The following is a 14,329-nucleotide window of genomic DNA, read 5'->3' on the forward strand; positions in this document are numbered from 1 at the left end:
AGAGAGGAGAAGAAGCAGACCATTATTCTGGCACACATGATGCCATTGGTTGAACTTGGGACCTCATGCCCACAGGTTAGAGGCTCTACCCATGGTGCTACATCTCCAGCTGCCAACAGACAAACTGTTGGTCTGCTTCTAAGACCCCTTCTGTTTTGATCATCACGTTAGGTTCGCTTGCATTGCTTAATGTGGTCTATTTACATAATCACTGTTTTGTTTGAGACCCGCACTGGTTTAATCCCCACTGGTTCGTGCATTTTTTTCCTTCTCCCCACCCCGTATCCTATGTACATCCTCTCCTGACCTGACATTTCCACCTCAGGAGATATAAAGGACAGGATTTTCTAATGAATAGAGATTTGATTGATTGCACTGCATCCCTGCTCATCAATAAAGATTGAACTGCTTTCCCAGCTCAGCCAGGAGTCCCTGGTCGTCTCTCTCCCACCCGCGAAGCTAGCTCGGCATCTGGCGCCTGAACAGGGACCGACAGCAAACAAATAAAACAACTACTTAGTGTTCTGCTGTATAGATGTGTCATGGTCTAGTTAATCTAGCTTGCTTCTAGTTGAGTAATAACTTTTAGTAATGTTTTATGTGACAGTTTATACATACACAAATGTCTTTATAGGATAAAATTCCCTGGAGCAGTTTTGATAGATATACCAGCCTATTACATTTCTTTTATTGTAAAAGAAATTGAATACCTTTCAGTGTGTTTAGGAACCTTTTGAATTTTTTTTTTTAATGGAATCTGTTCATATATTTGGCTTATATTATACTGGATTTTTGGTCTTAGTTTATTTTTATTTTTACTTTATTTTTTTTGCCTCCAGGGTTATCGCTGGGGCTTGGTGCCTGCACTACAAACCCACTGCTTCTGGAGGCCATTTTTCCCTTTTGTTGTCCTAGTTGTTGTTGTTGTTGTTGTTGCTGCTGCTGTTGTTGGATAGGCAGAGAGAAATCGAGAGAGGATGGGAAGACATCGGGAGAGATAGACACCTGCAGACCTTGCAGACCTGCTTCACCGCCTGGAAAGCGACCCCCCGTAGGTGGGGGTCAGGGTCTCAGATTTTTTTTACTATTTTATGTTGCCTCTTTGTAATATGAGAAGAGTATTTTTCCCTGTCACTTGTTTTGACTTCACTTGGGCTATTTCAGTTGGTTTTGGTCATGCAGGTTTTGTTCAGTATGGCTGTACTCATCGATCTTTGAACTTATGTTTTATTTACTTAGTTTATTTTTGGATAGAGACAGAGAAATTGGGGGGGAAGGGGAAGAGAGGGGGAAAAGAGAGAGCGAGCAGGAGAGCAACGCCTGCAGTATTGCTTCAATGCTTATGAAGACAGATTTCCATTCTGTAGGTGGGGACTGGGAGCCTGAGTCCAGATCCTTCTACACTATAACATGTGCATCCTACTGAGTGTGCCAGCTTGTCACCCCCAGTCCCTGAACTTAAGTAATATAGGAGATAAATCTATCTCATAAATATTATGAGAGAGAAAGAATGTACCCAGTGTATCACTCATCTTTGGCATAGGGTGGTGCTGCGGATTGAAGCTGGGCATACCAGTTCTGTGTTCTAACATGCTGAACAACTATCTCCCCAGTTCAATTTAGTTTTATATGTGATACTGCTGAATGGCCTCTAGCCATTAAAAAAATGGTTTCCTAATATATTCAGGGGTGAGGGAGAAAAAAGGAGAGAAGGGGGGACAAGAGGAAGAGACACCAAAGCATCACCCCCACCATGCATGGTGCTGCCCATGGTGTTCATATGTAGTGCTGGGGATCAAACTCAGTGTCTCACATAGGACAGGCCATGCATTCTATGCACTGAGCTATTTCCTGGTCTACCTTCTGAATTTTTTCCTATCCAAAAACTGTGGGTCCATCTCCCATGATGCTCTGGAGATTTCTTACATTGAAACTCTATTTCATTGGAAATAACAGATTTCCCTATTTCAAGTGACAGGCCAGGAAAGAAGTTTTCAGATGTATTTTTTTGGTTACTCACCTTATTACACCATTCCATAATGACACAAGGGTTAGATACCAAGAAATAACAACTCTGGAAGGAATTAGAAGTAACAGAAAGCATTGATTTCAGCTGAGACTAAACTAGAAAGAGCTCTGGGATAGTAATTTTCTTCTTTTTCTTTCCTCTTCATGTGGAAGAGAGAGAGCGGTGCTACAATCCCCTCATTTATGAACAGAATCCCAACAAAAGAAACACCCCCAACTCTAATCCGCACCAACAAATTCACCGAGGGATTTCAGAACATTGTGGATGCCTATGGAGTTGGGAGCTACAGAGAAGTGAACCCAGGTCAGAAGCCAGAATTCACACGACTGTGTATTTTACGTCACTGCTACTATTTCTCCATATAAGAAAGTACCCAATGTTTGGAAAACTAGACTCACCGTTACTACTTTGTCATTTTACTTAATATAAAGTATTAATTTAGTCTATCCAGTCAGGGCTGGGAGATAGCTCACCTGGTAGAGCTCATACTTTACTATCCTCCAGGACCTGGGTTCGAGCTCCCAGCCTTCATGTAGTAGCACCCTACAAGAGGGAAGGTTCACAAGTGGCAGAGTGTTGCTGTGATAACTCTCCTTCTCTCTCACCTTCTTTTTGGGAATAAAGAGGCCCCACCTCCTACGTCCCAAGAAAATACCTCTGGGACCAATGGAATTATGCAGGCATGAGGTGCCAGCATACACACACAAAATCTAAAATAATAATAATAATAACAACCTATCAGTTCCTGCTTTGAAACTGCAGGAAAATGATAGGTATGCCAACTGTCACATTTCTCAGTGTGAGTGAAGTTGAATGTGATCATTGCATGTGACTGTGTTTGAGTTCACTTGAGCTTTCTGCCTCTGTTGTGACTCAGCCATCTCTTGTTCTCCCTGCAGCTCTCTTCACCATCATCACTTTCCCATTTCTCTTTGCTGTGATGTTCGGAGACTTTGGACATGGCTTTGTGATGTTCTTATTTGCCCTCCTGTTGGTGTTAAATGAAAACAAGATCAAGCTAAACCAGTCCCAAGAGGTACAGCAGCTTACCTTCTCTGATTGGGCAGCCTTAGTGGAGGTTCTCACTGTTGGCTTTGGACCCTAATAAGAACCCCCCTGACCGAAGAGTAAGAGGTGCGTGTTTGTCATCTCTGTGTGACAGGCACACCTGCCACATTAGATTGCTTTGGGGAAATCCTGAGAGGAGTGGCTGAGAAGGCACCTTGAAGACTGAAGGAATGATGTTAAGTGAGATAAGCCGGAAAGAGAAGGATGAGTATGGGATGGTCTCACTCCTAGACGAAGTTGAGAAATAAGAACAGAAGGGAAAACACAAAGCAGAATCTGGAGTGGGTTTGGTGTGTTGAACCAAAGTAAAGGATTCTGGGGCCGGGGGTAGGCTTTCAGGTTCTGGTGCATGATAGTGGAGGAGGACCTAGGTGGGGGGTTAGAGTGCTTTGCAAAAAACTGAGAAATGTTATACGTGGACCAACAACTGTATTTACTGTTGACTGTAAATGATTTATGCTCCCAATTAAAACAAAAAGAAAAGAGAAAAAAAAAAAGGGCTCCCTGACTAAGGCTGATCACAGGAATACATTTTTCTTTTTTCTTCTTTTTTAAAAATGATCTTTATTTATTGGTTAGAGATAGCCAGAAATCATGAGGGGAGGGGGAAGTACAGAGGGAGACAGAGAGACACCTGCAACACAGCTTCACCACTCGCAAAGCTTTCCCCCTGCAGGCAGGACTGGGGACTTGGACCCTGTTCCTTGTGCATTGTAATATGTGCGCTTAACCAGGTGTGCCACCACCTGGCCCAACGGGAATACATTTTCAAGGGGGTCTTCTCGATTTTCTTAGATCATGCGCATGTTCTTCAATGGCCGATACATCCTCCTGCTGATGGGCTTGTTCTCCGTGTACACGGGCCTCATCTACAATGACTGTTTCTCCAAGTCTGTCAACCTCTTTGGCTCTGGGTGGAATGTGTCTGCCATGTACAGCTCAAGTCACTCTCTGGGGGAGCAGAAGGAAATGGTGCTGTGGAAGTAAGCATCCTTCTCTCCCTTGGCTTTTAGCTTCTCTGAGATGCCCATCTGCTCCTCACAGTAAGCCTGCTTTCCCCCTCTGCTTTTGTGACAGTGACAGCGTTGTCAGGCACAACAAGGTCCTGCAGTTGGACCCGAGCATTCCTGGAGTGTTCCAAGGCCCATATCCCCTGGGGATCGATCCTGTGAGTATAGTTTTCCCCTTATATCTTGGGCTCCTCTTTGAGGCCACTTTGTTTTAACCGTGACAGCGGCTTTGTAGACCATTTATACTGTTCACATGGTCATACATGGGAAGCAGTGCTCTGGAGCATTCTGCTGGCATGTCAGTGACTCTGTCCTTTAGAATCGAATTGGTCATGGAAGAAGCTGAGTTCTGCATTTGCGCCACCAATGTCTGCCCCAGTGGGTTCAGGCTGGCCCATGAGGTAACGTTTCTCAAGACTGTCTACCTGAAGAACTTCATCCTTGAAGAGAAACCTAGAAACCCTTTCAAAATTGGTCTGGAGGCATGTTATTTTGAACAATTAAAAAAAAAAAAAGAATGAAAAAGACTAGCATTTCTTAAATCTGAGCTCTCCAAATCTGCTTAGTTCTGTTTACTATTGTCTCTCAACATAATCTGTATAATTGAATGTGGTTGAGGTAAGTCTTTTATAATTAGAAACTGGCAAGACCTTTTCCACCTATTTCCATAAAGAATAGCACTCTGGAACCAGATTCTCCAGTCATGTGTAGCCTTGCTTTAAAGAAGAACTACTTTGGGGCTGGGTGGTGGCACACCTGGTTGAGTGCACGTATTACAATGCACAAGGACCCGGGTTCGAGCCCCCAGTCCCCACTTGCAGGGGGAAAGTTTCACGAATGGTGAAGCAGGCCTGCAGGTGTCTCTCTGTCTCTTTATCTCTTTATCACCCCCTTCCCTCTTGATTTCTGGCTTTCTCTATCCAATAAATAAAGATAATAAAAAATAAATAAATGAAAGAACTATTTCTAAATAAAGGCTCTGAAGAAGAAAGATTATTTTTGGGTTTTCTTTTGGAGGGGAGAAGTGGGTGGGCGGGCTAAGTTGGGATGTAGTTTTGCTTTCTCTTTGTTTTCCTTGTAAAAGCCTTGCACCCATATAGTTCAAAAGTAAATTCAGGCGTATACTTTACATGCATAGAAAATTCATGCACAGGCTTCCTCCTGGCTTGACTTACTCAGCTTCCAGTCTTCTCACCTTCTCCTCCGCAGCCCCCAGGAGCCACTGTTACAGTTCCTGTGTCTGCTTCCAAAGCTTCTTAATGAATGTACAGATTTACGTTTCTTTTCTCACCCTGTGTACCTTAAAGCTAGATCTATACCCAGCTTCTCTCTTTCTCTCTCTCTCTTTCTTTTAATATGCATTTATTATTGGATAGAGACAGAAATTGAGAGGTGAGGAGGAGATAGGGAGGGAGAAAGAGAGACACCTGCAGCCCTACTTCACCACTCATGACATTTTTCTCCTACAGGGCCTTGAACCTGGGTCCTTGCACATTGTAGTGTGAGTGCTTAACCAGGTACTCCACCACCTCACCACCCCCCTTTTTTTTTGAGCCAGTGTCTCATGCATGCATGATTTTACCACTCTGGTCTTCCTTTCTTTCCTTCTTTCTTTCTTTCTTTCTTTCTTTCTTTCTTTCTTTCTTTCTTTCTTTCCCCCCCCCCCCCTCTCTCTCTCTCTCTCTCTATTTCTTTTTTTCCCTCCAGGGTTATCGAGGGGGCTCGGTGCCTGCACTATGAATCCACTGCTCCTGGAGGCTATTTTTTTCTTTTGTTGCCCTTGTTTATCGTTGTTGTTATTGTTATTGCTGTTGTTGGATAAGACAGAGAGAAATCGAGAGAGGATGGGAAGACAGAGGGAGGAGAAAGAAAGACACTTGAAGACCTGCTTCACTGTCTGTGAAGCTATCCCACTGTGGGTGGAGAGCTGGCGGCTCGAACCGGGACCCTTATGCCGGCCCTTGGGCTTAGCGCCACATGCACTTAACCCACTGCACTACCGCCCAGCCCCCAATAGTTTTTCGTTCAGATAGAGAGCAAGACAGAGTTAACAGAGAGGATAACCACAGCACTGAAGCTTCCTCTGGTGCCATAGCACCTCCCATGTGGTGTTGGGGCTCAAGTCTGGGCCATGCGTGGCAGGGCATATGCTTTACCCAGTGAGATGCCTCTCTGGCCTCAGCGTTTTGTTTTTTTGTTTTTAACTTAGTGTTCTGAGAGTTACATCTTTGACATTTTGATTTACACCTTTGGTAGGTTTCCATCTTGGCGCATTTTTTCCTTCTCTTCCCATCCTGTTCTTCCCTCCTCACTTCCTCAGGACCATTGGTGCTTGGCCGTGTGTGTGACCCAGGTGTGAGCCTGCCCCTCACCATTTGCATGGAAGGAAATTTCAGTACTGTGGTTTCTTTCACTCTTTCTGTCTCTTTGTCTCTAAAAATATTAAATATAATATATATATATATGTAGGGAGTCGGGCTGTAGCGCAGCGGGTTAAGTGCAGGTGGCGCAAAGCACAAGGACCGGCATAAGGATCCCGGTTCGAACCCCGGCTCCCCACCTGCAGGGGAGTCGCTTCACAGGCGGTGAAGCAGGTCTGCAGGTGTCTATCTTTCTCTCCTCCTCTCTGTCTTCCCTCCCTCTCTCCATTTCTCTCTGTCCTATCCAACAATGACAACAACAATAATAACTACAACAATAAAACAACAAGGGCAACAAAAGGGAATAAATAAATAAAATAAATATTAAAAAAAAAATATATATGTAATATATATATTAAATATAAGGGTCTGCCTCTTGCCTACTTCCCAGCCCTACTATATCATTCTAAACTCTTATTTTCACTTGAAAAGGATGATTCTTTCTGCCCCAGTGTTTGGTTTTGTTTTTTAAACTACCCTGAAGGAAGGACTCCTAAGCTTCCCTTCCTCCACTCCTTCCTTCCTCCCTCCCTCCATTTCTTTCTTTTTTCTTTACTTCCTTTCTCAACTTTTTAAAAAAATATTTATTTATTTATTCCCTTTCGTTGCCCTTGTTGTTTTTTTTATTGTTGTTGTAGTCATTATTATTATTGATGTCATCATTGTTGTTAGATAGGACAGAGGGAAATGGAGAGAGGCAGAGAAGACAGAGAGGGGAGAGAAAGACAGACACCTGCAGACCTGCCTCACCACCTGTGAAGTGACTCCCCTGCAGGTGGGGAACCGGGGGCTTGAACCGGGATCTTTACACTGGTCCTTGGCGCTTTGTGCCACGTACGCTTAACCCACTGCGCTACCACCCGACTCCCCCTTTCTCCTCAACTTTCTCTTTTCTTTATTCCTTTCTTTCTCTCTTTTTTCCTTCCTTCCTTCCTTTCTTTCTTTTTTCCTTTCTTTCTTTTTTCCTTTCTTTCTTTTTTCCTTTCTTCCTTCCTTCTTTCTTTTTTTCTTTTTAAGATTTGTTTATTAGTGAAAGAAGAGACACAGAATCAGATCATCACTCTGGCACATGTTGCTGAGGATCTAACTCAGGACCTCCTAAGAGAGAATCCAACACTCATCCACTGCTCCACTTTGGGTTATTTATTTATTTATTTAGAGGTAATCAACTGTGCAGTGACCCAGGTTCAAGCCCCTGCTCCCCACCTGCAGGGGGAAAACTTCACAAGTGGTGGAGCAGGTCTGCAGGTCTTTCTCTATCTCCCCCTCCCATCTCAATTTCTCTGTGTCCTTTGTATTTAAAAAGGGGGATTCTGCAGGAGCAGTGAATTCATAGTGCTAGCACCAAGCACCAGTGATAACCTTGGAGGCAAAAATAAATAAATAAGCACAAGGACCGGCATAAGGATCCCGGTTCGAACCCCGGCTCCCCACCTGCAGGGGAGTCGCTTCACAGGCGGTGAAGCAGGTCTGCAGGTGTCTATCTTTCTCTCCCCCTCTGTCTTCCCCTCCTCTCTCCATTTCTCTCTGTCCTGTCCAACAAGGACGACATCAATAATAACTACAACAATAAAACAACAAGGGCAACAAAAGGGAATAAATAAATAAAAATAAATATAAAAAAATTAAAAAATAAATAAATAAATAGTAGGTAATCAGTAGTGGGACTTGGCAGGGCATGAGATCAGGGCTGCCCTGGGAGTTCCTGTGTAGCAGCTGTGACAGCACAGTTTATCCACAGACTATATTTCTGCTTTCCATCTATTATTGATGAAGCTAAACTTAATTGTAAAATATTTAGACAAGAGTGTGTATTTGACATGCTTGGATATCCCTTGGCCAGGATTCAAGAGCCCCCTGCATCCAAGAGTGTCCCCCTTCTGGTATCCTTCTGTGTCCCCCAGACGGAGCCTTCTGTTCCCTTGAATTGATTATATTCTTCTCTTGTTTTTCTTTTTCTTTTTTTTAATATTTATTTTATTTTATTTATTCCCTTTTGTTGCCCTTGCTGTTTTTTTTTTTTTATTGTTGTAGTTATTATTGTTGTTGTCGTTGTTGGATAGGACAGAGAGAAATGGAGAGAGGGAGGGGAAGACAGAGAGGAGGAGAGAAAGATAGACACCTGCAGACCTGCTTCACCGCCTGTGAAGCAACTCCCCTGTAGGTGGGGAGTCGGGGCTCGAACCGGGATCCTTATGTCGGTCCTTGTGCTTTGAGCCACCTGCACTTAACCTGCTGCGCTACAGCCTGACTCCCTTGTTTTTCTTATAACTAAGATTGCCCAGGTATATATCTGTAAATGTCATATTGTTTCTTTTAGTGCTCTTCAGACTTCTATTAAAGATGGAGTTGTCTTTTTTTTTTTTTTTTTTTTTTTTTTAATAATTAGCCTGCTTTAAGAAATTGAGTGATTCTCAGGTTGAAGACATTAAGGAAAGTCTGAATGTTGGTTTCTTCTTAAATTTACAGTTGCCTTTGGATTTAAGAGAGTTGTTTTCTCCTGACTCACCTGCAGATGAAGAAAGTTAGAGTTATCTTTTTTGCTTTGTCTTTAGATCTGGAACTTGGCTACAAATCGCCTCACTTTCCTGAACTCTTTCAAAATGAAAATGTCTGTGATTTTAGGAATCATTCATATGACTTTTGGAGTTGTCCTGGGGATCTTTAACCATTTGTAAGTACAATTAAAAAAATTTTGCAAATTGTTTGGTGTTTCTTAAAGTTTGCTTCTTGATGCTGGTCTGCTTTCATAGGTGCAAAGTCAGCCAAGATGGTGGTGTGTTATATGACATGAGTCTGAGTTGATGATACAGTGTTGGGCAATTTCAGTGGTTTCTTTATCATTAATTCCACAAGTATTTACTGTCCTCAGCTCTAGGGATTGAGCATGGAAGACAGAGATACTTTACCCATATGGAACTTAACATTTGAGTGAGGGAGATATGCAGAATATCAAAATTTGTGTTTATGTACAGAAGTGGTTTTTGCCACATTTTCTATTTCATAAGTTTGTTTTTGTTGTTGTTTGCTTGCTTGCTTGCTTGCTTGTTCTGGGGCTTTGTACCTGCACAATATCACTGTTCTTGTGAACTCTTTTTTGTTTTGCTTATTACTCCAGAGAGAGGAAGAAAGAGAGAGAGAGAGACACACACAGGAGAGAGAGACAGGAGAGAAAGCACTGCTCCACTGTCTGAGGCTTCCCCTTTATATGGTGCTCCCATCAGGTAGCCAGGGGCTTGAGCTGTGATCACCACGGCAAAGTGTTTACCAGATGAGCTCTCACCCAGCTCTTTGATTAGCGCTAGTCTACAAAGAGTGAGAGACTGTGTCTTTTTTTCTTGGACTGGCTCGGATAATGAAACACCAGTCACTTTTCCTGTCCTCCTACCTCTTTGTAATAGTTTCTGAATCATCATCTGACTCATCATAAGGTGTCTATCTTTCTCTCCCCCTCTGTCTTCCCCTCCTCTCTCCATTTCTCTCTGTCCTGTCCAACAAGGACGACATCAATAATAACTACAACAATAAAACAACAAGGGCAACAAAAGGGAATAAGACAAATGACCCAAAGAATTTAAGGTGAATTTGCTCCTTTTATCTTAGCCTAATCTTTTTGTGCATTGGTAAAATACGTTCTTTCCCCCCTCTAGACATTTCAGGAAGAAGTTCAATATTTACTTGGTTTCCATCCCAGAACTCCTCTTCATGCTCTGCATCTTTGGATACCTTATATTTATGATTATTTATAAGTGGCTGGTTTTTTCGGCAGAAACATCCAGAGTTGCTCCTAGCATTCTCATTGAGTTTATTAATATGTTTTTATTCCCGGCGAGTGAAACAAAAGGTCTCTACACAGGGCAGGTAAGTAACCTTCTTTTCCACTCTTGTAAGCTTAAGAAGTCCCTTTAAAGCCCTTTTGTTTTGCTCAGTGGCTTGATGAAAGGTACTTTCCAAAGGCCTGCCAGATAAGCAGGTGCCTTTCTGTTTCTGTGTGTTATCACACAAGGGAGCTGGTTCTGTTAGTACCCAGACCTGGGGCTCTGGTCAGGCCATGCCATCCAGACTTGTTACCATACAGTAGCTGTCAAAAGTGGTGGGAATAAAGTATATTCCTAGTTTTGCTTTGAATTGTTTCCCTATTTTTAATGTGTAAAAGTAAGTCCAGGGGCCAGATGGTGGCGCACCTGGTTGAATGCAAATGTTGCAATGCTCAAGGACTCTGATTCAAAGCCTCTGGCCCCCACTTACAGGGGAAGCTTTGCAAGTGGTGAAGCAGTGTCACATCGTCTCTCTGTCTTCCTCCCTCTCTATCTCCCCTTTCCTTCTTGATTTCTGGCTGTCTACCCAATAAATAAATAAAGATAATTAAAAAAAAATAGAAGTCCATTTGCTGCAAGCTCACCTTCCTCAAATAGTAACAATAAAGAAAAAAATGGGGCCAGGTGGTGGCATGCCTGGTTATACAAGGACACACAAAGATCCAGGTTTGAGCTCCAGCTTCCCACCTGCAGGGGGGATGTGAAGCAGGTATTCGGGTGTGTGTCTCTCTCCCTCTCTCTATCTTCCTCCCCTCTCAATTACTCTCTGACCTACCCAATAAAATGGGAAAAAATGGTCTCCAGGAGCAATGGATTCATAGTGCTGGCACTGAGCCCCAGCAATAACCCTGGAGACAAAAACACCAACCAGCCAACCAAAGAAGCAAACAAAAAAACAGAACAACAACAAAAAGCTCATATTTGTGTTCCCCTTTCACACAAAGTATTTTTAGAAAATTACGAACTTGGTGGTCCGGGAGGTATTGCAGTGGATAAAGCATTGGACTCTCAAGCATCAGGTCCTGAGTTCAGTCCCTGGCAGCGCATGTACCAGAGGGATGTCTGGTTCTTTCTCTCTCTCCTATCATTTCTCATGAATCAATAAATAAAATTTTAAAAAATTATGAGCTTGAAATTGAGTCTATTTAGAATTTTTCTAGAAATTCTTTACTGGTCAAAGCAAAATGGTATTTTATTACTCCACTATTACATTAATCATCAATTCCAGAATTCACCAAAGAATTTAGGAGAAGATTCATGGGCACCTACCTCACCTTCCTTGTGGCGAAAGGCCTGTTGCACTTGACTTTCAGTAGTTGACTGAAGCACACCAGTGACACTGCCGGCACCTTTGCGTTTTTCCCTGACTCCTCCCCTTTTGTATCTCTAGGAGCACGTCCAGCGGCTGCTGCTGGTGATCACAGCCTTGTCCGTTCCTGTTCTCTTCCTGGGCAAGCCGCTCTTCCTGTGGTGGCTGCACAACGGACGCAGTTGCTTTGGCGTCAGCAGGGTAAGTAGGCACCTACAGGCAGTAAGCTTAGTCTGTTTCCAGTTCCAAAGGATTAGACAAGTGAAGACTTCAGTTCTTCAGAAACTGATGCTGTCTGTCTCACAGATGCTTCTGCAGAGAGCCTGCTGCATCTGGACATGGAACCAGGGTCCACTGGGAGGGAGGAACACACACAGCCAGGGATTTAAATCAGACCCCTCAGTAAAACTTGTAATCAGAGTCTTTCTCCCTTAAATTTGTCTCTTGGTGACTTGTTTTTCTTTAAAGTGCTTTTAAAATTTCAATGACATAATTTAGACAGTGTGGAAAGTTATAGAAAACCAGTGCCTTGAAGTTCTACCACCCATTATAACCATCATTACCATTTTGTTAACTTTATTTTCTACTATTTTCCTGTGTATCTAACTTACCACTTCTTTTTTAAAAATTGAGGCTAGGGTGGAGGGTAGATAGCATAATGGTTATGCAAAGAGACTTTCAGGCCTCAGGTTCCAAAGTCCTAGGTTCAACCCCCCAACACCACCATAAGCCACTGAACAGTGCTTTGGTAAAAAAAAAAAAAAAAAAAAAAAAGGCTGTGTGTGTATAGTTTTGAATTTTATTTTATTTATTTATATTATTATTATCATCAGTATTATTACTGGGGCTTCACTGCTCAGGCATAATATTTTCAGATAGACAGAGAGTGAAAGAGGCCGCAGCACTGAAGCTTCCTCCCAGTGGGTCACGCACATGCCAAAGCCGCACATTATTCAAGTGAGCTACTTAGAGGGTCCAAATGGATTTATTTTTAAATTTTATTATTATCTTTATTTTATTTATTGGATAGAGACAGCCAGAAATTGAGAGGGAAGGGTAGGATAGAGAGAAAGAGAGACAGAGAGACACCTGCAGCACTGCTTCACCACTCATGAAGCTTTCCCCCTGTAGGTGGGAATTGGGGACTCAAACCTGGGTCCTTGCGCATTGTAACGTGTGCTCAACCAGGTGTGCCACCACTGAGTGCCTGGTTAGTTCAGTGCATTGAGTACATTCACATTATGGTACAACCATCACCACAAACCATCTCTAGAACTTTTCATCATCCCAAACTGAAATTGTCCCACTAGACACTAACTCCCTGTCCCCTTCCTTTGACATCCACTGTTTTACTTCTTGCCTCTGAGTATGACTGCTTAGAGATACCTCATCTGAGTGGGGTCAGATGTTTTTATCTTTTGTAACTGACTTGTCTCAACTAACATTACTGTTCCTGACTGGATTGTACCTCATTCAGATAAACCAAATTTTTTTATTTAATTTTTAATTTTTTAAATTTATTATTTTTCACTGGATAGAGAGAGAAATCTAGAGGGAAGGGGCAGGTAGAGAGGGAGAGAGAAAGAGGGACACCTATAGCATTACTTCTGCACTCATGAGGCTTCCTCGCCTGCAAGGGGGGACCGTGGGCTTGAAGGGGGTCCTTGTACATTCTAACATGTACGCTCAACAAGGTGTGCCATGGCCTGGTCCCTATTAGACCAATTTTGCCTATCACTTTTTCCATCTTTGGGTACTTTGGTGCTGTTCACATTCTGTCTACTGTGAAAACTGCTGCTCTAAACAGGTGTATGCCTTCCCTTCTTCCCTCTTGCCTTCCCTTCTCTCAGTTTTGGTTTATCCCCAGCAGTGAACTTGCTGGGTCACATGACAATTCTGTGTTTAAACTGTGAGGGGCTGCCAGCCGGCCATCCTGTTTTCTTTCTCACTAATAGTGCCCGAGAGCCCCCATTTCTCCACACCCTAATCAACACTTGTGATTTTCTGCTTTTTTTTTTTTTTTGAAAATAACCATCCTTGCGTGTATGAAATGCTCATTTCTTTATAGAGAACTTTTCTTATTCCTAAAGAACTGGGTTGTTAACCAAAACAAGAGGCTCTAACTTTGGTTTTGTCATGGCCTGATGATTTTTTTTTTTCCCAATAAGACTTTATGTACAAAACAGAAACAGGTGGCAGACCAGATTTAATCCTGTGGGATTAAAAATAAAATGTAGTTGTGCTTACATGGAACAACATATAAATATATTTCATCAAAAACAGTAAGCCAAAGGAAACATTCTGAGACTGAGAGACATTTTACCCAATAGAGTGGATGCCTTACTGTACCTGCAGCTATGGTTTTGAACCTCAGCACCACAGGGGAGCACTACGGGTGGCATATGGGAGCTCTATCAATGGTGGAGCAGTGCTGTGGTATCTCTCTTCACGCTCTCAAAAAAAAGGACTAGAAAATAGGGCTAGAAAGACTGCTTGGCTGTGTGGTGCACATATGGGCCCCTCATATCTTAGGAGCTGCATAAGAGAAATAAGACAAAAATTATGTTTAATTACTATATCAAAATATTACTGACTTTAACTTTGTAAAAATTGTATTAAATCTTGCTGTATTTTTTTTATTAGTGATTTAATACTGATTTACAAAATTAGGAGAT

General features: G+C 42.5%; 1 protein-coding gene across 3 annotated transcripts in view; it reads left to right on the forward strand.

Annotated features, from left to right (window-relative positions):
- The window catches only part of ATP6V0A2 (ATPase H+ transporting V0 subunit a2), a 56,837-nt gene that overhangs the window by 32,838 nt on the left and 9,670 nt on the right, over positions 1–14,329 (forward strand). For 2 of the 3 annotated variants that reach the window (XM_060193247.1, XM_060193248.1), the window contains 7 exons: positions 2,182–2,332; positions 2,929–3,065; positions 3,893–4,080; positions 4,175–4,265; positions 9,083–9,201; positions 10,178–10,388; positions 11,736–11,855. In XM_060193247.1, the coding sequence (XP_060049230.1) occupies positions 2,182–2,332; positions 2,929–3,065; positions 3,893–4,080; positions 4,175–4,265; positions 9,083–9,201; positions 10,178–10,388; positions 11,736–11,855 (1,017 nt within the window). The remainder of the gene's footprint in view (positions 1–2,181; positions 2,333–2,928; positions 3,066–3,892; positions 4,081–4,174; positions 4,266–9,082; positions 9,202–10,177; positions 10,389–11,735; positions 11,856–14,329) is intronic. The other variant, XM_060193249.1, reaches the window with a different exon arrangement.

This window comes from Erinaceus europaeus, chromosome 6, assembly GCF_950295315.1.
Source record: "Erinaceus europaeus chromosome 6, mEriEur2.1, whole genome shotgun sequence".
Lineage (NCBI taxonomy): Eukaryota > Metazoa > Chordata > Mammalia > Eulipotyphla > Erinaceidae > Erinaceus > Erinaceus europaeus.